The sequence below is a fragment of the Scleropages formosus genome, chromosome 14 (genome assembly GCF_900964775.1).
Source record: "Scleropages formosus chromosome 14, fSclFor1.1, whole genome shotgun sequence".
In the NCBI taxonomy this organism is placed as follows: Eukaryota; Metazoa; Chordata; class Actinopteri; order Osteoglossiformes; family Osteoglossidae; genus Scleropages; species Scleropages formosus.
The window spans coordinates 26,743,688-26,762,739 of NC_041819.1; the positions used below are offsets into that span (position 1 = coordinate 26,743,688).

General features: G+C 51.4%; 4 protein-coding genes across 8 annotated transcripts; 2 read left to right on the forward strand and 2 right to left on the reverse strand.

Moving 5' to 3' along the window:
• Positions 1-2,131: 2,131 nt before the first annotated feature.
• Positions 2,132-5,927, reverse strand: LOC108926861 (uncharacterized). The gene is made up of 2 exons (XM_029258111.1): positions 5,225-5,927; positions 2,132-4,544 (listed from the first exon to the last, which is right to left on the reverse strand). Exons 1-2 carry the CDS (start codon positions 5,406-5,408, stop codon positions 3,316-3,318), a joined length of 1,413 nt encoding a protein of 470 aa, XP_029113944.1. The 5' UTR covers positions 5,409-5,927; the 3' UTR covers positions 2,132-3,315.
• Positions 5,928-6,036: 109 nt separating this feature from the next.
• sap18 (Sin3A-associated protein) lies at positions 6,037-7,262 on the forward strand. Its single transcript, XM_018739958.2, has 4 exons — positions 6,037-6,180; positions 6,456-6,565; positions 6,696-6,818; positions 6,957-7,262. The coding sequence occupies exons 1-4, from the start codon at positions 6,109-6,111 to the stop codon at positions 7,111-7,113; spliced, it is 462 nt and encodes a 153-aa protein (XP_018595474.1). The 5' UTR covers positions 6,037-6,108; the 3' UTR covers positions 7,114-7,262.
• Positions 7,263-7,347: 85 nt separating this feature from the next.
• ska3 (spindle and kinetochore associated complex subunit 3) lies at positions 7,348-14,319 on the reverse strand. Of its 5 annotated transcripts, none has more exons than XM_018739956.2 (13): positions 14,269-14,319; positions 13,247-13,441; positions 12,486-12,583; positions 12,279-12,340; positions 10,850-11,021; positions 10,226-10,676; positions 10,016-10,137; positions 9,590-9,750; positions 9,306-9,506; positions 8,961-9,152; positions 8,613-8,713; positions 8,096-8,226; positions 7,348-7,644 (listed from the first exon to the last, which is right to left on the reverse strand). In XM_018739956.2, the coding sequence occupies exons 3-13, from the start codon at positions 12,580-12,582 to the stop codon at positions 7,439-7,441; spliced, it is 1,896 nt and encodes a 631-aa protein (XP_018595472.2). In that variant the 5' UTR covers position 12,583; positions 13,247-13,441; positions 14,269-14,319; the 3' UTR covers positions 7,348-7,438. The 5 variants fall into 5 exon arrangements, with proteins under 5 accessions (XP_018595472.2, XP_018595473.2, XP_018595468.2 ...); XM_018739957.2 differs by having other exon boundaries at positions 10,016-10,116; positions 12,480-12,583; XM_018739952.2 differs by having other exon boundaries at positions 12,480-12,583.
• Positions 14,160-16,492, forward strand: cox17 (cytochrome c oxidase copper chaperone COX17). Its single transcript, XM_018739959.1, has 4 exons — positions 14,160-14,355; positions 14,646-14,785; positions 15,071-15,197; positions 16,212-16,492. Exons 2-3 carry the CDS (start codon positions 14,661-14,663, stop codon positions 15,153-15,155), a joined length of 210 nt encoding a protein of 69 aa, XP_018595475.1. The 5' UTR covers positions 14,160-14,355; positions 14,646-14,660; the 3' UTR covers positions 15,156-15,197; positions 16,212-16,492.
• The last annotated feature ends 2,560 nt before the right edge of the window (positions 16,493-19,052 follow it).

A 19,052-nucleotide genomic window follows, 5' to 3' on the forward strand; every position in this document is an offset into this window, starting at 1 on the left:
CAGGTGTGTCCCAGGTGTGTCAGGTAACCGTCTCACGTGGACAGATCAGACAGTCTCACACAAGCAGAAATGTCCTATAAGCTCCACTGATAATGTCAGTATTTAATCCTGCTGCTCTCTCTAGGTGGCGCTGTCTCGCACATGTGTCCAGTAGCTCAGGTGAACGAGACAGGTGACAGGTGTATCGCCACAATCCGTTTGGACACTGGGCACTGCAGTGAGGACAAAGAGTTGACCTTGGCAGCTGGACACATGGCTGCATTATAACTACAGGCTTCTTTTGAGTATTGATCATAACTCGTTCCTCAAAATCTCCTAAGGAGAACTCTCGTAAAACTTTTTTATTTTTATTGAACTCGAAGTTACCATTCGTCTAACTGGGAAAAATATTTATTTATGGAAAAAATATACTTTGAACCTGAGTCCACACTGTCAAAACAGCTCGGAATACCTTTAAATCCAGCATTAAGACTTACATGTTGTGAACAGTGTCTGTAACAGAATAATGTGTGGCACGGTGGTACAGCGAGTAGCGCTGTTGTCTCACACTGCCTGGGGGGTGCAAGAGGAGGTGGGTTCAATCCCTGCTCAGTCTGCGTGGAGTTTGTGGGGGTTTCCTCTGGGTGCTCTGGTTTCCTCTCACAGTCCAAAGACATGCTGTTCAGGTTCACCTATTGTGTGTTTGTCTTCCACTGATGTATGGTGGAGTGACCTGGTGTAAGTCACTGCAGTGAATAAAGTGTGTGGGCTGATAACACTACATAGAGTTCATTGGAAGTCTCTTTGGCAAAAAGTGTATGCTAAACTAATGTGTGTGTGCACTCATGTTTTCTTCTCTTTTCACTATTTTAGTTGTTTTACTCTGTTGCTGGGGGTGCGGTGGCACAGTGGGTTGAACCACAGTCCTGCTCTCTGGTGGGTCTAGGGTTCGAGTCCTGGTTGGGGTGCCTTGCGACGGACTGGCGTCCTGTCCTGGGTGTGTCCCCTCCCCCTCCGGCCTTACGCCCTGTGTTACCGGGTAGGCTCCGGTTCCCCGTGACCCTGTATGGGACAAGCGGTTCTGAAAATGTGTGTGTGTGTGTATGCTAAATTAATGTGTGTGTGTGCATTCATGTTTTCTTCTCTTTTCACTATTTTAGTTGTTTTACTCTGTTGTTGGGGGCGCGGTGGCGCAGTGGGTTGGACCGGGTCCACCTCTCTGGTGGGTCTGGGGTTTGAGTCCCGCTTGGGGTGCCTTGCAATGGACTGGTGTCCCGTCCTGGGTGTGTCCCCTCCCCCTCTGGCCTTGTGCCCCGAGTTGCTGGGTAGGCTCCGGTTCCCCCGCGACCCTGTATGGGACGAGCGGTTCTGAAAATGTGTGTGTACTCTCTTGTTCTTGGGCGCTGTGGTGGAGCAGCGGGTAGTGCTGGTGCCTTGAAGCTGTGGGTTCGAATCTCATTCAGCCTGTATAGGATTTTCATGTGTTTCCCCCCCCACAGTCCAGAGACAGGTTCTGGGTGGACCGGCGACTCTGCATTGCCGGGGGGGTGTGCCAAACTGGTGCCACAATCAGGTTGCACCCTTACACTTTGGTTCCAGGATGGGCTCTGGACCACCAGGACCCTGCACTGCACATGACTGATAATGGATGGATATTATATTCATTTGTGTTAAATGCTAATATTTACTGGAAACTGCTTTAGTGCTCTAACCCTGTATATACAATAAACACAGTATAATTACTGGAAATGCACTGTATTTTACAGGAACTCCCACAAAGCAATTCTCGATGACTGGAATCGCTCCTAACGCTCCTGTCCCCTCTCTGCTGAGCCACTGGCTCTAAACGAACGGTAAACCAAACTGCAGAACCTCCTTCCACAGAATTCTCTGTTTTAGCACTTTGAATTTAAAGCAACAGGTAAGGCTTTCCTTTGCCTTCTTAAACTTCCACACTTTCCTTAAAACTTCTCGTTGAGCCCTCATGACGACACTCGGTGTTGATTTAACGGGATAAAAAGTTCAGTTTCTGGGAGATGTTTGCAAGTGTCTCATGGCTAATATATACTATATATATATATAAATAATGAGTACACAATCTATACAACATGAGCACCTGTTATACTTTCCTCTGTAGTGACTCACACTGCCAGGTTTTTACACCGATTTACACTACTCTACCCATTTATACAGCACTACAATTTTTACAGCATCATTAAAACTCTCAAGGGAGCTACGACACAGTGAGGGTGGGATTCGAACCCAGATGTTTATATAGATATTTGCACAGATGTCCTGTTGCTGTGCCACTGTGTGAGGGTTCGAGACCCTGAGAGAAAGAAGGGAAGGACTCTGGTCTCAATGAACTGTTTAATGACCGTTGCGACGTGCTGGGTGATGGCGGCACATCGTGCGAACAACAGCGAAAAGGCGTCGCACGACTCCATGCGCTCGAACCCTGGTCCTCCTCGACCGCCTCGCTTCACAGAGAACACATTTAGAAGGAGAAAGAGGAAAAGAACGATCATTTGCACACAGATTCGAGGGTTCAGGTCACGGGGAAGAGGTTCGGCGCAGATCAAAGGAGCACGACGACCCCCCCAACCCCAACCCCAACCCCTGTCCCGGGCCTCGCTTCACTGGGCCTCACTGAGCTCCTCATAACTACAGCAGATCATAACTCATGAACAGAAAGATGAGAAATGAGGCCAAAGATGTAAATCATGTAGTAAGTGGAGCTTTTCCTCAAACCCTGATTATTCTTATCCCCCCCGCAGGGATTCAACCCAAACACGAGCGGGAGGCTCTAGTTCATAAGACGCAGAGCAGCTCGGTGAAGCCCAGCTGAGATCGACGCCCAAAGTGACCGCGGAGCAGCTCGGACTCACATCCTTCTGGATGTGTTCCAGTCCCACAGAGGAGATCGGGTGACACAGCCACATTTTACCCATCAGCCTCTGCACCTGAACACTCGACCGCAGCCCCCCCCCTTTCCACCAGAATGTGGGCCAGGTGACACGTCGGGACCTCGCCTTCACCCGCCCGACCCCATCGACCCTGAGGGGCCCCAGGGGGCCACAGCATCGGCAGACCCGCCCCCAGACCTGACTGGACCAATCGGAGGACAGCATTCGGAGCGGGGTCTAACCGCGCGGTCTCACCCCAGAGTGAGTCACATTTACCGCTCATGGAGAGGACTTCTGAAGACTGCAGCTACTTGCGCCCGACAGTTACCTTGTTTTACCGCTGTGCTGGAGGATGACAAACTGTGAGGAAGGGAATTAAAAAAACGAGCATACAAAAGGCTGTAGGGACGGAGCCCACGGGGTGTGCCAGTCACTCGAGAGGAGCGGCGGATATGCAGAGATTGTTCAGGGCGCAGACGACGCGCACCACGCGGTCGAACGTGGTCATGTCGGCGGCGCGGTCGGACGCGAACGGACTCTCCACGGGGCCGTTGAGCATGGCGTAGCGCTTCTTCGCCATGCCGATGACGCGGCCCACGTGCCTCCGCAGCGCCCTCTTCTCCTCGTCCTCCTCGCCGCCGTCGCACCCCGCGACCCGCAGCTGGGCCCCCCGGGCGGCGACCGCCTCGCTCGCATCCAGGTCGCGGTCGGCCAGCACCACGTCCCCGGGGAGCAGCTTCCCGAGGAGGCCGCAGCGCTCGAGCAGCTCGCGGTCGCTGGCGTGGCCCGGCGCCCCCCTGGACACGAAGGTGACGACGCCCTGCGGCGCCACGCCGATCAGGTACTTGAGGGACCTGGCGGGCGCGTCGACCGCGTCGGCCTCATCGTGCCTCTCGAGCGCCACGCTGAAGCAGTCGACGACGACCACGCAGTCGGGGCAGGCGGAGCGCACGGCCGCCGGCAGGTTGCGCCGCAGCTCGTCGCGCGACGGCCAGAAGACCGTGGTGGGCACCAGCGTGGAGGACATGGCCTCGACCACGGCGCGAACCGTCCGCGCCACCGCCGCCACCTGCACGCCGAAGCGGTACGCCAGGTCCTGGTTGCGCAGGTCGAGCCGCAGCCGCATGAGCGCGAGCAGCAGCTGCTGGAACTTGGAGAGCTTGAGGCCCTTGTCGGCGCGCAGGTGCGGCGAGAGCAGCCACAGCACCGTCTCGAGCACGAAGAAGCTGGGCAGGCCCGTGTAGAAGCGCACCTTCTCGGGGTCGGCCCTGAGCGCCGCCTCCGTCAGCGACGAGCGCTCCGCCAGCTCGCGCAGCGCTCGCACCTCCCGCCGCAGGCGCGCCACCTCCTCCTCGCAGTCGGCCGCGGAGTCCGAGCACGGGGACGGGGCGGGGCCCTCGGCCCGGGGCTCTCCGTCGGCGGGCCGCGCGGGGGCGTCGGGACAGCCGCTCGCCTCGGCCCCGCCCCTCTCGGGGAAGGGCTCCGCCCTCGGCCCCGCCTCCAGCACCTGGCCCTGCAGGAAGAGCAGAGCGTTGGCCGCCTCCACCTGCGCCTGGTGCTTGTCGGACACGTCGAAGGGCTCCGTCCCGTCGGCGGACAGCGTCGTCCCGAACACGGAGGGCACGTAGTCCGGGGAGCGCGGGTTCTTCACTTGTTTACCTGGGGGGTCCGAAAGACACACCTTGTTCTACCGGCGACTCTACCGGCATTTATACGTCACGTTTTCCTCCAGCGTGACCGACAACGTGGACTAAATGAAGTAAAGCAAGCTTAAAAGTGAACGGAGGAGCAACAACAACAGACAAAGCGCTTGAGACGCAGACGGTGGGTTACGGACACAGCTTAGGCTTGCGTGTGTGACGCCGCCGTGTTGCCGGTTCACATCCCTGCAGTTGAAGCGACACAAATAGCAAATGCGCAGATGATCATAGCAGGCGGCGTGGGACTCATTGACGGAGCTGCCAGGAGAGAACTTCTGAGAAGCAGAAGCAGCAGCCGCTTCTCTCCTGGCAGCTCCGTCAACGAGTCAAGAGTCCTCCTCCTGAGTCCGGAGGGATTCAGCAGCTCTGAGGGACACGGGGAGCTCGCTCCGGCACACCAGGGCCAAAAGCGACACACTGCAAGCGCCTCGTAACTAGCGTGACACCGGCGTTTGAAGAGCAGCCCGGGTAGGTGCAGCTGGGAGAGGAAGCCCTGCGGTGGGACCCCTGTGGTCACGTGTCCGGAGGGCCGATCACGTGACCGAGGAGCGGAACGAGGCTGCCCCGCCCTCCACGCGCACTCCGCCGCGCACGTCGTCTTCACGAGGAGAACCCGCGTTTCCATGGAGACGGACCCACCTGAGATGAAGTGCGTGCTGCACAGCCTGCTGCCGTCGTTCGGCTGCCAGCCCTGGCGGTTCACCGCCGCGATCCAGCGCTGCTTCCTCTCCGGGTCGCGCGGGAAGCGGTAGAAGGAGAGCGTGGTGCCGGGGGTCCTCCTGTTCCGACAGCCCACCACCACGCACGTATGAACCATCTTCATGAAAGCGCAGTGACGGTGCGGCGGCGGCGGATCCGCTCGCGTCTCTCAGCACATTGCCTGACTCCCAAAATGGCGGCGCCAACACGGGACAATATGAGGCTCGGAGTCGTCAGAGCGCGGGGCGGAGCCGCCTCCTCGAGCGCTCGGCCACGGACTCCTGCGATTGGCTAGCGAGCATGGGCTTGTTCTGCGATTGGCCAGAAGCCGAGTGTTCCTTCTGCAGTTGGCCGGCAACTCCAGTACTTTTCTGTCATTGGCCACCAGTCCAGTAATCGTTCTGCGATTGGCTAAAGTCCCAGCAGCCGGGATGGCGCGTTGCCAGGTCAGACAATACACTATGAAACATCAGGAAACAACTGTTGTTGCTCTCAAAGAAACAACTACAGTTCGTACTGAAATTGGAACCGATTGCTGTGATCAGCTGACCCAAGTTCAACTGACCACAGTACGCGGCGAATTCATTTTTTTTTAATTCCAGTGAACTGACTATTTTAATAGCAGTTCTAAATGGAGGGGTGCAAGCGCCGTAAATTTTTGTTACATCGCGACACCGTTTATACTATAAAACCGGATGCGACAGGCTGTGACCCGGAAGGGAAACTGCTGTGTACACCGGATGTAGTCTTTGTGGCGGCTGAGCTTGGTGCGGTAAGAAGTTGGAATAGACGCGTCTGAAAAAGCGAGTTGTGACCGACAAAGAATGGCTGTGGAGTCGAGAGTGACGCAGGAAGAGATTAAGAAAGAGCCCGAGAAGCCGGTGGACCGAGAGAAGGTGAGCTGCGCTCTGTAGCTTTTTGTTGGCTTTGAACAAAAAAAGCACTGCTGTACTGGTGTAGCTAGCCGTCGGTAGCCGGAACACGAAGAGCTGCTGTGTGGTTTGATAACGCCGGCGTTACCCCTGCAAGTAGTACATGGGGTTCGCTCGTTATAACAGCTTCGCACCCGTGCTTTGTAACTGCTGGTCAACTCGCTCTCGTCTCGAACCTGAGTTTGCCGTGGCCTCGCCGGTACCCTCTTTTTACCCCGTGTTGTCCCGTTGTACCGCAGACCTGTCCGCTCCTGCTGCGCGTTTTCACCACCAACAACGGGCGCCACCACCGCATGGACGAGTTCGCGCGGGGCAACGTGCCGTCCAGCGAGCTGCAGATCTACACCTGGTGGGGCTTCCTCCCGGCCGTTCCCGCCGCACTCCTTCCGACCCCTTTCCTGATTCTCAGCGGATCTGTGAGCACTACAGTGTTTAGGAAGTCGCTTGAAATGTGGTCTCACTCCTCTGCCCTCCCCCAGGATGGACGCCACCCTCAAAGAGCTCACCAGCCTAGTGAAGGAGGTGTATCCCGAAGCTCGGAAAAAAGGCACGCATTTCGGCTTTGCCATAGTCTACCCAGACCCCAAAAGACAAGGTTACAGGTGAGGTCAACGCTTGTGTTGGCGTGATGTCCAGCAGAGTTTTTCATTTACTGAAAATGTGTTGACTGTACACTGTTCTGGATCCCAGATAGTGGAAGTTTAAATTGGCGAGTCAGATTTCCCTCTGGTTTATTTCAGAGTGAAAGACATCGGCAATACGGTGTCGGGCCGGAAGGGAGCCGATGACTCCATGACGCTGCAGTCGCAGCGGTTTCAAATCGGCGATTACCTGGACATCGCCATCACGCCTCCAAATCGAGCCCCACCCCTCCCCAGTCGCATGAGGCCCTATTGATGGCGCTCTGGCTTTCATTTGTTCCACACTTCTAAAAGGACTTTGAATAGTGCTTTTGTTTATTTTTAGACAAGTGTTTCCTTAACATTGAGCCTTCAAACTTAATTTTGACTCTGGCGGCAGAATACAAACCAGATTGTTACTTTTAAAAATAAAGTTTCAGAAGTCTTCTGGCACGGTCTCAAACTGTGTGAGAAATTGTGAAAGATGCACCTTCCCACTAGGAGCAAACAATTCTATTTTAGTAATAGGATTATGTACATTTTTCAGGAAATGCAAGACCAAAATTGCAGTGGTGCAACCCACACTGAGGACCCTCATATACTCAGCAGGGTGTCCTTAAGGTAGCATTCTTGTCTCTGCCTTGAACCTGGCCGAGGACCCTGAACACAAGACCAGAACTTTCCTCCTGCACTTGCTGCAGCCTCCCAAGCTCTGTGAGACACAGGATGTATAAGTGGGCCTTGACCCCAGTGCTTGTGATCCTCTTAAGCTCCTCCATCATGAAGGAGGGAGTCTCCCTCGCACCTGCTGGAGAGAGAAGTGTCCTTATCTGTTAAATGGGTATATTTCAAAGTGTATAAGTAGTGCAATGCTATACCAAAGCAGTTAACACACCACCTTACTCACTTTAGAGTATTACTGCAGATGCCAGAGGTAAGAACTTAACCATTTTGGGAGACTTGATCGGTGATTACATAAAATTTGAATTTTTTTGTACAAATGGCTCTGCTCAGCAAAGAATACGCCTCTTACATTCCTCCCCAACGTGTCACTGAAAACTATATTGCTCTGGAGCAAAAATGTGTGGTGGAACCTTTGAAGGTAGTGCATCACACTCTTCACACTCACCTGTTCTGAACTGTCCAGGATCCACACAGTGACAAAGTTAAACTGTAAGGACCGAGATGCACAGACCTTTGGAGCTACTGTGAAATTTCAGGTGTAGCTGTGCGGGCAAGTCGGCTGCCTGGTCACTTACTGCAGTGCTTATCCATCACAGCACGGTTGATCTTCCCGATGGCCTGGTTCATGCTGCTCAGGGGCATCTGGCGCAGGTATCCTGGCAGAGCCGCAAACTCATCCTCTGACACGGGGGCGAGAACTTGTGACCTGGTGTGAAAGCAGTAGCTTTTAACTCTATGACACTTTACAAAGTGACTCCTTTCACCCATTTCATCTTTATTCTGCTCCATACCATTAAAGGTTTGTACTATACTGGCTTCATTATGCCACCATACCCAAAGAGACCATTTACTGATGTGCAGCTAAAGCAGGTGTACGTCTTGTTCAAAATGCAAAAGTGAAATCTTTCCACTTTAAATATTCAATGTGCAATTTTCCCTTTCCCCTCAATTTTATGGTTTACAGTTTCCCAAAAGCTCATCACCTGGTAAATACTGTTAGTCATTAGAATAATAATGATCTGTTTCCAGTGTGGAACGAGAGCTGCATTTATTAAAGACTCACATGGCCCAAGGTGGCAGGCTGTCGCTCACCTGTTTTCCTTTCCGCTGGCAGCTGTGGGTGACCGCAGGACTGTGGATTTGGGACTAGGCGGAACCATGGCAGGAGTCCGTGTGTTTGACTGAGACAGGAGCTGCAGTAACACGAGAAGATTGGTTTGTAGAGAGGGAATCACCAGTCCTCCAGGTAACAGGTGTGTGGTACAGGAAGCCGAGCAACGTGTTCGAAGTGGCCATTCTGGGCCCCGGATGGCAAGTCCCGAAAGCAGAGTCCACCTGTAGGCTGACCAGTGAACCAGGGTTCAAGGCCTTCATGGATCCTAGTTAAAATGGGCAGCAGTACCTGATGACACCACCACGAGGGACCACTGAGCCACTCACTTTGATGATGTCCTGAGTGAACAGACTGACATCAGGCATCTGTGGCGTGTCGGGAGCCGGAAGGTGCAGGGTTTGGCTGGATTGTGGCGGCGGGGACAAGAGGTCCCACTCCTCGGGATGACTCTGCAGGTCAGGGAGCTGGGGCTCGTTCTCCACGAACATAGCCACTCTGCTGCTGACATTCTCATTCCCCTTTGACAAAGCAAACACAAAGCAGTAGTCATGGCAACCCCACGTTAGGGTTCCAACATCTGAACATTAAAAAGGGGGACAAAACCCCAGCTCCTGCAGGTCGAGACTTGGTTCACGCCTCTGAAGGCCAGTAGTAACTCTTGTGGGACTTACAGGAGCCACAGAGCTGGTGATGAAAGTCTCCAAAACTGGCATCTCAGGTGTGGACTCTTCCCTTGGTACAGGCCTGGCTGCCATGCTGGGGAGGTCACACAACGAGGTCTTGTCATGTTCTGCATCTCCACTGGGGGGATGGGTCTTCACTTCATCAGTAGCAGCAGAGTCCGAACTTGCCATCTTAGTGGACTTCACAGTCTACATTGGAGCAACCAATCAGATATAAAGACAGCCTTCAACACACGTACACACACGTACACACATCTAACAGTGCCCCTCACACTCATGAGCTTGCTGACATATGGCGTCTCAAACACAGGCAGCTCGGGTGAGAGCTGCAGAGCAGAGCCGAGCAAGTCATCAGGAGGGGAATGGGGGGTCTGCTTCTGGTTGACCTTTGACACCGGGGTACAAAAATCTGGCAGCTTGACAGAGTGCAGCTCTATAAACAGAACAAGAACAGAGAGGGTTAAAGGGGTGAATTAAGAGCCATAGGTCATGGTTGGGGAATGAATGTGATGAGAAAACGTTATTCATTTTTGTGTGTTAATAACCGATACCATCAGTTTAACGTTCACAAAAGCAACTTGCACTCAAACTGACAATATAAGAGCTTCAAATCCATCCATCCTAAAGTACAATTCAGAAGCAAGTGATGAAAGTGTGCGGTTAAGTGACGACAGGTGTTGCTGAGCATGCTGGGATACCAAGGGCCTCCTGGCTGTGGCCTGGCGGGGCCGTTGTGGCTGCAGTGGAGCAGTTGGCCGGTTTCTGATCAGGTCCCGCATCGGCGGGTGCTGCAGTGTCCCTGTACAAAACACACGAGTCACTGGAAAATAAGAAGCAGAAATCAAATGATGATTGTTCTCCACATGGGATGGGTGCCCACAGCCTCCAGGGGGCAGCGCCGTGCTTACCTCCAGGCCTTGGCAGGCTGCTTGCGCAGCAGCTCCATGGTGAAGTCGTTGTTGAAGCACGTGGTGTACTCGGAGATGCCAAAGTCCTCCAGACGAGGTGTGGGGGCGTCCTCGTCCATCTGCAGGACGCACTTTGGCGTTTTGGGCATTTTGGGTGGGTCGAGGAGGGGTGGTGTCTCAATAGCGATGGTCGGGCGAAACCCCGCGGAGAGAGCTCCCACAGACTCCATGGGTTGGAATCCAGACAGGCCAAAGTCAGAGAGGCGGGGGGTGCGCATGGTGTCGGGCGTAGGGGGAGGGGGCGCCACAGGGGTCCTGCAGCTGGCTGGCTGTTGAAGTGCATCAGCCTCCTTTGCGTCTTGTCCTTCCTTACCCTCCTGCTCTTGCACTCCTCCATCTCCATCTTGTTCCACCACTAGGGCCCTGGGGTCCTTCTCAGGACCTTTGGCCTCTGAAACAAGACAAGAACAGCAGAGTGAGGCAGATGTCCAATGCATGTCACATGTCCACAGCAGGCGGTGAGGACCCAGTAGCAGTTCTCAGGAGCAGCAGGGTGTACAGCTGCTTCATGTGACAGGAGACAGGAAGTGAGGGTGTGCTGTGTGAGGGAGGGGACGCGCGCACCAGTGGGCTTAACGGTGCTGTCCAGGGGTCTGTAGCCATATTTCTCGTAGTGCCTCTGGATCCTGCGCAGATCCTCTGTCGTTCGCTGCTTCAGTACCAGACAAGCGCGGATGAATGCCCTCGTCTCCTTCTCCTCCGCTGTCCAGCACGCCAGCTCCTCCTGTACCTTCCCCTGAACACGAGATGAGGACACGGCTGTCCGTCAGCGAACCGATGTAATGGAAACTGGGGAGCCCACCCGGTGCTGCATCCCAGTATTCATGTGCTCCACAAAGGCCACCTTAAGACAGGTTCAACTGATGAGCCTGTGGTGCTGTGACAGTCAAGGAGATAAACCAAAGTGATTTTATCAAAAGAGCCAAACCAAATCCTCTGCCATCTATTAATTTATTCATTTTTCTCCAAAGTGACGTACATCTCAGAGAAACACAATTTGTACATTACATCAGGAGAAACAGAGACATAGTTGAAGACGTGTGATTAAGTAAACCTAGTTTGTTTCCACTTTATGCAGCGATGTTCATCTCACAAACAGGTGCATAAAACTCAGGATGGAAGAATCCTGATCACCTTCCTACATTTTTTTAAATACTGTATTTCACCTTTATAATGATAGAGCCATTGCCTTACAGTACAAGGTCCTGGGTTCAAATCCCTGCTCTAACTATAGTACCCTCAATCGATGGACCTAGTAAAAAAAAATAAAAATTACCCTACTGTATAAATGGGACGGCTAATAGTGTAGAGTTTGATTCCCACCTGAACCTGTAGTACTCTTGAGCAAGGTACTCACAATTTTTTACTACAGCAATTTAGGTAAGTCCCTTAACACTGTAAGTCATTCTGGAAAAAAGCATCAGCTAAATGAACAAAATGTAAATATATGTAAGTAGCTTAGTGTGCAAACCTCACATGGTAAGTTGCTTTGGGAGGAAGTCACAGATAAATAAACAGTACCCATTATTATTATTAGTATTATTATTGTTATCATCATCATTGATAGCCTATAAATATCAAACAGGACTGAACAGTTTTATGGTAAAATAAACAGTACACCTGTAAGAAACAGTACAGTAAATACTATAATATTAAATATTTACACTGTTACAGTAGCTTACTGTACTAACATTGAGTCACTTTGGCAAAAAGCAGATAAATCAATAATATTAATAACAACAGTAAAGACATTAGAGGTGAAAACACAAAGCCCAGTAACACTTGTGCTTTGAATATTACAAACTAGTGAGCAGAAAATACAATACAATACAATACAATCCAATCCACTAAATAAACTAAATATCGGAATTTCACAGCCATCCGTTTCTGTGACTGGACATTTACAGCATACAAGAGACCCCTCCACAAGGTCCTCCTGGACCTTGAACCCAAAAACTGTTGTTCCAGAGAAGAGAAAACCTGACAAGAGTACCTTCAGGTCCCTGACTTCAGTGTGAAGTTCACACAAAACCTTCAAGGCCCCCTGGGTGCCACCTGAAAAGAGACGTTGGATCAACGCAGAGGGCCGAGTGTGTTTATACACATCATGTGAGCCTCCCGCCGTACAGCTGTTCCTTGAAAAAGCCAGATAATACGGAGATCGAGATGCGGCGAGTGTAACAAGCGTGTTTACCATCACCCGGGTTTTTCTGTGTCTGTTGGAGCTGAACGGTTTCGCTCTCCAGGGTCAGGGCCAGGCTGCGCAGCTTCGCGAAGAAGCGGTCCGACGCGTTCATCCTGCGAAAAGATTGCCGTCCCTTAAATTTAAAACATCCGGCGAAGGAGCATTTGGACAAAGTCACTGTACAGTTTGACAATTACATCATTCATTCATTCGAAGCTTTTCTCCAGAGCAACTCGCAGCATTAAACTACTTACACTGATTTACCGGCCATGCATTCATACTTACTGAAGGGCACTACAGCAGCAGGTGGGGTTCAAATCCAGGCCTTTCGGTGGAAATATAACTATAATGCCAGATGTGGTGTAGCGGTTTAGAGCTGCTGCTGCCGCGGCCTTATGTTATGGCACCTGCTGCTGCTGCTATTTCATTACCTAAAAATTATTCTTACACAGGCTTTTTGTGTGTGTGCATGTTGTATCATGTATAAGTACTGAAGTCATACCACATTTTTAATAGGATTCAGTTAAGTTACGCCGGGTTACAATGAATGAATTCAGCACTCACTACTGGCACTGTCTGTCTGTGTGATTTGATAGGGAGACTCAGACTGAGCCACACAGGCTGCGGAGTCTGACGAAATCGTCCATAAACACTTAGAGATACCGATACACTAGTCGGAGAGTTACATTATTTACACTAAATTAACTCATATCGTGTGTTTACAACGACACAAACATGCCAATGTTTCTGTTTGTGCGCTCTTACTGAGCTCTTACCTGCCCGCCGACAGCTGCTGCCTGCCAACGATTTGAACACTTCGCAATTTGGCGCGAGTTCCGTTTTGGACTCCAAGGCTCCTCCCCTTCCGGTGTTTTTCTTCCGGTTCCTTTTTTTTTTCTTTTTTTTTTTAATTTTAAATCTCTCTTCCTTTCCCGGCTTTAGTTTCGGACGGATACAGACTATTTATTAACCTTTTGTGTTATAGAACAAGAAACCGCAACACATTTATTTTTTTTGAGTGTACAGTATGTTCAAGACATAAGTAAATGTGAATTTCACACACAGATAGATAAGATGCTTTCCTCGTAACCCTAACAGAAATGTAATTATTGTTGTAATTGTGAATGAATCATGTTTGTTTCAGTGAAATACAAAAAAGTTTTATTTGGAGTTAAGAAGTGCCGAAATGTTTGCATGTCTGAGCGCCACTGGCTCTATTTCATTTGTGGTCACAAGATTAATACACACACAGTGATGTGAAAGGAAGAAGCGAACGAAATGCACACCTGTTCGAATGCATTTGAAAAAATCGTGTTTTTAGAAAGAAAATCAAGGCCCACGCCAAAGTTAAAGTTTCTCTTTAAATGCTAAACTACAATAAGGATCATAAATTGTTTCACAGTATAATTACTTCTAAAGGGACACCGACAATCTCTGACTAAACACTAAATTTACAGCATGGAAACCGATATAAATAATCAGATAATATTTTAAGAATTATTAGAACAAAACGATGCACGATTAAGTCAAGCAAAAATTCGCTTTTAGTGCATCAGCAGATCTGCAACCAGAGTTTAGTGAATAAAGTTAGTGCATCAGCAGATGAACCAATATCAACATTGAACGCCTGCCGGCTTTGAAACACCCAAGTAAAACACTGAGATGTGACAGATATGTCCCCCTGCGCAGTACTCGGTTGTCCTTGGCTCGAGTACCGCTATTGGGGCTGCTGTTGCATCTCGGGAACTGTAGTGAATGTTGAGTTGGAGCGGTGCGGTTTACCGTGCGGGAAACTCACCTTCCCAGAGCCCTTTGCGCGGGAGCGTGCGTATGTTTGGTGTTCGGTTTCGTAAAGAAGGGCACACGTGAGATACCCTTCGCCAAGGTACGTGCTCGTATTGGCATTATCTTAGCTTACCGCTTTAGTATTTTAGTCCGAGTCTAAGGTGTTTTGGAAATTGTTTGTCTCTGTCGCCTGTAAGTTGTAGTGTAGCGCGACGGCGCAGGTTCAGGCGTTTTGCGCGGCGGTGTTCGTTCGTGGGAACTTCCGCGCGTGTCCGTGACGGTGTGACCGTGTCTGTTCCTCGCCGGTTTTCGTTACTACCGTGTTCGTGCGTTGAAATGTGTGGACGCGACAGATAAAACACTTAACCCCTGTTTTGCCATGAACTCCAGCGAGAGAAAGTGAAGATGTCGAGTCTGTCGGCGGCGAGCTGCGCGTCCACGTCCAACCCGGCCGCCGGGAGCGCGGAAGAGAAGAAGCCGCTGAAGCCGTGCTGCGCGTGCCCGGAGACCAAGAAGGCCAGGGACGCGTGGTGAGGGACCCTCTTTCCGTACCATATTGTACTGCACCGCACTCTACCATACTTTACCAGACCACAATGACACTAGCGCACTGTACATCTGTGGACCACAGTAATACTGCAGTAAACCCCTGTGTACCACGATATACCTCTAGCACGGTGCACAGTACCGCAAAATAGATTGTACCCCATGATAATATTACACTCGCTCACTAGATGATCTCAATGTACCACACTGTACCACATTGTACCGCAGTGACTGTACAGCAGCAGGGTGACCTTATCCTCCCTCTCCAGCATCATCGAGAAGGGTGAGGAGCGGTGCTCGGAGCTCATCGAGGCCCACAAGGAGTGCATGAGGGCGCTGGGCTTCAAGATCTAGTCCCCGGGAGTCAGTGAGCGAGCGAGCGAGTGAGAGAGAGCGGTAGGTCTTCACAGCAGCTCGAACCCCAGTCCACTGACACCCTGTTAGAGTGTGAATGTGACCACTGAAGCCCTGAACTGTTTCTTGGGTGGTTGTGTTGACTTCTGGCTTTAGACGGTATACCTTTGTACCACGTTTAAGAGTAACTCCGCTCAGGGACCATGCCATTGTAAAGGGCGGCTGTGAGCACTTTGTGCCCCCCTCCCCCCCCAGCAGACGGGACTCACTGGTCCACTGGGCCTTTTGTCTGTGGAGATGGGCTGTGGCGTGACCGCAATGTGCTTACTGAGCGCTTTGCTAAGCGTGGTGCGGACATGCGCCCGCACGCACACGCTGCCACTCAGTCACATGCCTTACTTGACCCCTCTGTGTCGTTCACCCTTCCCCCCAGTAGGGGGCGGCACAATAATAGTAAATTTGTCACCAGTTGTGTTTATAACAGCAGAGTGACTTTTACCAAAGTTTTGTTTGTTCTCTAAACATCTCAAATTGCTGTATTAAGTCAGAAACACTGATTCACTATCAGACTTGTTAATGTTTAGTTCTATTAAAAAACTAATTTAAAATGACTGAAAATGAAAATATTTTCAGCAGAATCTCCAACTGAGTGTCAGTTACAGACTCTTATTCCATAAGTGTGCAAACGTTCCTCATGTTATTGATGAGCAGCACTCAGGAGGTGTGAACACTGTGGAATTGAGTTGAACGAAGGCGGCCCCACTCTGCGCTTGCGTTCGATTGCTCTTTGCTGCCACCTGTTGGCTCGGAGGGCAAACGCTGCTCACGTTCGTCGCGCCGCGGGCAGAAAGTGGCTCGTCGAAGGCGATGAAATTAGGAAATAATGTTGGTATGTTCGAGAGTTTGTAATGCACGGAATCTCACACAACATGTTTCTTTCTTGTGTGCCTGTGCATGAGAGCATCGTCCTTTCACTTTCTGCATTTTGCTTCTCGTGTGAAATTGCATCGTGGTGGCAAACGTGTGTGATTGTCACACGGTGTCTCTCTTTTGCAGTGTGTTCTGCAGGGTCGCCGCGGTGGGGGCCCTTTCCTCTCCTTTATTTATATCGGAAAGCAAAGAATCTCCTTCCGCCAAGAACGTCTCCCTTTGTTCAGCGTTTCGCCTGGCCGCGTTGCTCCTCATGCCGTCTCTCCCTCTGCTTGGATGGGGGGTGTGTGCGTGTGTGTGTGTCTCTGTCCGTCTGTTTGTCTGTCTGTCTCGAGGGGGAGGGCTTTTTTTCTTCATAACTCATGTTCCATAGATAAATTGAAATAAAGTAATCCTATGCAATATGACATCCGTGTCTGGGTTTTGTTTTTTTGTACGACACCATGTTTGACCTCCAAAATGAGGTTTTGTAACACATTAATAATACATAACCACCACAGTCATACCCAAAGTACCATCCCACTGCTGCTCTTGCGCCCTCAACTGGTACAGTAAAAATTCTCCTGCTGTATAAATGGGTAAATCAGTGTGTATAGCTTTGTGTACAAACCATGTACTGTAAGTCATTTTCTAGAAAAATTAATAATGAAGTTCCCCTCTTCGTATGCAATAGAAATTGTGCTTCTGGACAGCTGAGCCCTCGTGGTGTTTATCAGTCTCACACGCTGAGGTCGCACCCGCCTCCGTCCCCCCGCTACGAGCCGTGACACCCGCGCTGCCTTTAAATAGATCGAGAGTCCCCGGGGGGGATCTTAAACAGGACATCGTGTCCAATGGAGCCGGAGCACGTCAGCACAGCGAGGGTTCGCAGCCCGCCTGCTGGGGGTGTCAGTGTTGTCTGAGGTCCGTTTAGTGCTGCAGGGATCACGAGACACATCCGCGTGTCCCTTCCTGCCCCTCGTTCCCCAGACATGGGGTTGACGCTCTGCTCCCCCCAGGGCCTCTGGGGGGGCCGAGGCTGTTGGGAGTTTGGCCTACAGGGGGCAGCAACGTGCAAGATGTTTTTCTGTATTGGGTAGGTGTAACAAATGGGGAGGGGGATGTACCCCCCCAGTGCTCCGGTGAGCGATCAGTCAGGTCTGAAGGTCAATAGACACCTGGGGCACAGAGGGCTGCTGCGTTTTACACCCAAAGGTCCCAGGTTTGAGTGTCCTCTCCTGCTGTCGTACCTTTGCTCAAGGTACTTACCGTGAGAGAGCGAAAATTACCCTGCTGTGTAAACAGGTCTGCCGCCACCGTGACAGCACGACTGCGTTTCACTCTGTGTTCTGCCCCTGTAGCCCCCCCAGGAGACCCTGTGGCCACGCCTCCTGCCCCTGACAATGTGTTGTGCACAATAACCATGTGGCCCCCCTGGCTGAGATCAGCGTGCGCACGTGGGGATCATATCTTCATCCAGAACCAAGCGCTGCTCGAGGGGGTGTCGAGCTGCACTCCTCCGGTACCCCGGACCTCGCCCTGTCATGGGGGGGCGTGGCCTATCGGGCAACAATGACAGCATCCAGGAGCCAGTGCGTAAACACACTTTACATGGTTTTTGTAACCGTATGAGGGGTTTATTATGGAGCGCTCCATGGCCCTCAGCTGCCCGCGGTCTCAGATGGGTGCCGTTAAAGACGAACGCTTCGACCGACTTCTGAGCAGGTTCCTGCGCTCCCATTACATCGTTCACAGGCTTGGCAGAGACCCTCGTTCCAGCGTCTCAGACCGATTTATTTTTATCTGCTCCGCGCTTCTGTGGATTCAGCTGTTTCACATGTCCTGTAATGACCAGAATGACCACACTGACCACAATACCCAAAATGCCCACTGCTCTGCAGGGTGACAACTTGACACATCACTACACACCTGAGCAACTGAGAATGAACAACCTCTCTCCTATTGGTGAAAGCAACTCACTATAATCACTACGCCACCTGCTGCCTGTCTGCTGCAAACAGACTTGACTGAACATTAATGGGGACATTAATATTAATATTAAAATTAATGGGGAATTAGATCTAGTTAGTTAAAATTAACATTAAAATGTCCCTCCTACTTCCTGTTAGACCTGCAATTCCTGACAGACACATCTCCATTCACTGACATCTTAGCTGTTCTCTCACCGCCCTTGTGTGCTGTGGTCAAGGTCTTTAACACCAACTGAGAAGCTCTGCATCTTGTCCCATGGCTCCGATCCGCTGTGGGCAAGAGGAAGCAGCAGCGTTCTTGGTTCAATCACGACCAGGCGTTGGAGAAGTGGGGTCCATATGCCTTCGTTTTACAGCGTATCACATTATACAAGGTGTCCCTTTAAACCATCGGCTGCGGCCTGGTATGTAAGAGTGGGGGGTTTGGGGGGGGGGGTGCCAGCTGTGAAATTAGACCAGTGCTGTAATCGTATCTCTTTCATCATCTATAAAAAAACTCCCTCGAAATCCCTCGCTGCCTGCTGGCACCAGCTCTGGTGCCCCACTGCTAACAGGAAGCAGTTTTAGGGAATCCTACTTCCACCATGGGGACCAGACTCACAGAACCGAGTCCCACCGTGGAGACCAGACTCGGAGAACTGAGCTCCACGCTGGTGACCAGACTCATAGAACTTGGCTCAACCATGGAGACCAGACTCAGAACCGAGCACCAACATATGGACCAGATTCATGGAACCAAGCTCCACCATGGAGACCAGACTCGGAGAACTGAGCTCCATGCTGGGGGTCCGATTTAGAGTAGCTATCTCCAACTAGCCAGTGCCAGAGAATGTAGCTCCACGATGGGCCCCAGTCTCCACACTAAAGAACTCAGGGACCGCGTTGTAAACTGGAGGCCCAATTTTGAGGTAGTATTAGTCCATTCTGGACATCAGCTCCCACACGCCAAGGGAATCCTCGTCCCACACAGCAAATGCGCCTCTTTCCCTGACCCTGG

Bases quoted from the DNA above. Each gene is read 5' to 3' on its own strand.
- LOC108926861 (XM_029258111.1), bottom strand. From the start codon at position 5,408: ATGAAGATGGTTCATACGTGCGTGGTGGTGGGCTGTCGGAACAGGAGG. The intron at 4,545-5,224 runs GTGGGTCCGTCT...CGGACCCCCCAG, and splicing joins CAGCACGCACTTCATCTCAG to GTAAACAAGTGAAGAACCCG.
- sap18 (XM_018739958.2), top strand. From the start codon at position 6,109: ATGGCTGTGGAGTCGAGAGTGACGCAGGAAGAGATTAAGAAAGAGCCC. The intron at 6,181-6,455 runs GTGAGCTGCGCT...GTTGTACCGCAG, and splicing joins AGCCGGTGGACCGAGAGAAG to ACCTGTCCGCTCCTGCTGCG. The intron at 6,566-6,695 runs GTGGGGCTTCCT...GCCCTCCCCCAG, and splicing joins GAGCTGCAGATCTACACCTG to GATGGACGCCACCCTCAAAG.
- ska3 (XM_018739952.2), bottom strand. From the start codon at position 12,582: ATGAACGCGTCGGACCGCTTCTTCGCGAAGCTGCGCAGCCTGGCCCTG. The intron at 10,677-10,849 runs GTGCGCGCGTCC...GTCTTGTTTCAG, and splicing joins CAGCACCGTTAAGCCCACTG to AGGCCAAAGGTCCTGAGAAG. The intron at 9,751-10,015 runs GTATCCCAGCAT...TTCTGTTTATAG, and splicing joins CCACAGCCAGGAGGCCCTTG to AGCTGCACTCTGTCAAGCTG.
- cox17 (XM_018739959.1), top strand. From the start codon at position 14,661: ATGTCGAGTCTGTCGGCGGCGAGCTGCGCGTCCACGTCCAACCCGGCC. The intron at 14,786-15,070 runs GTGAGGGACCCT...CTCCCTCTCCAG, and splicing joins AAGAAGGCCAGGGACGCGTG to CATCATCGAGAAGGGTGAGG.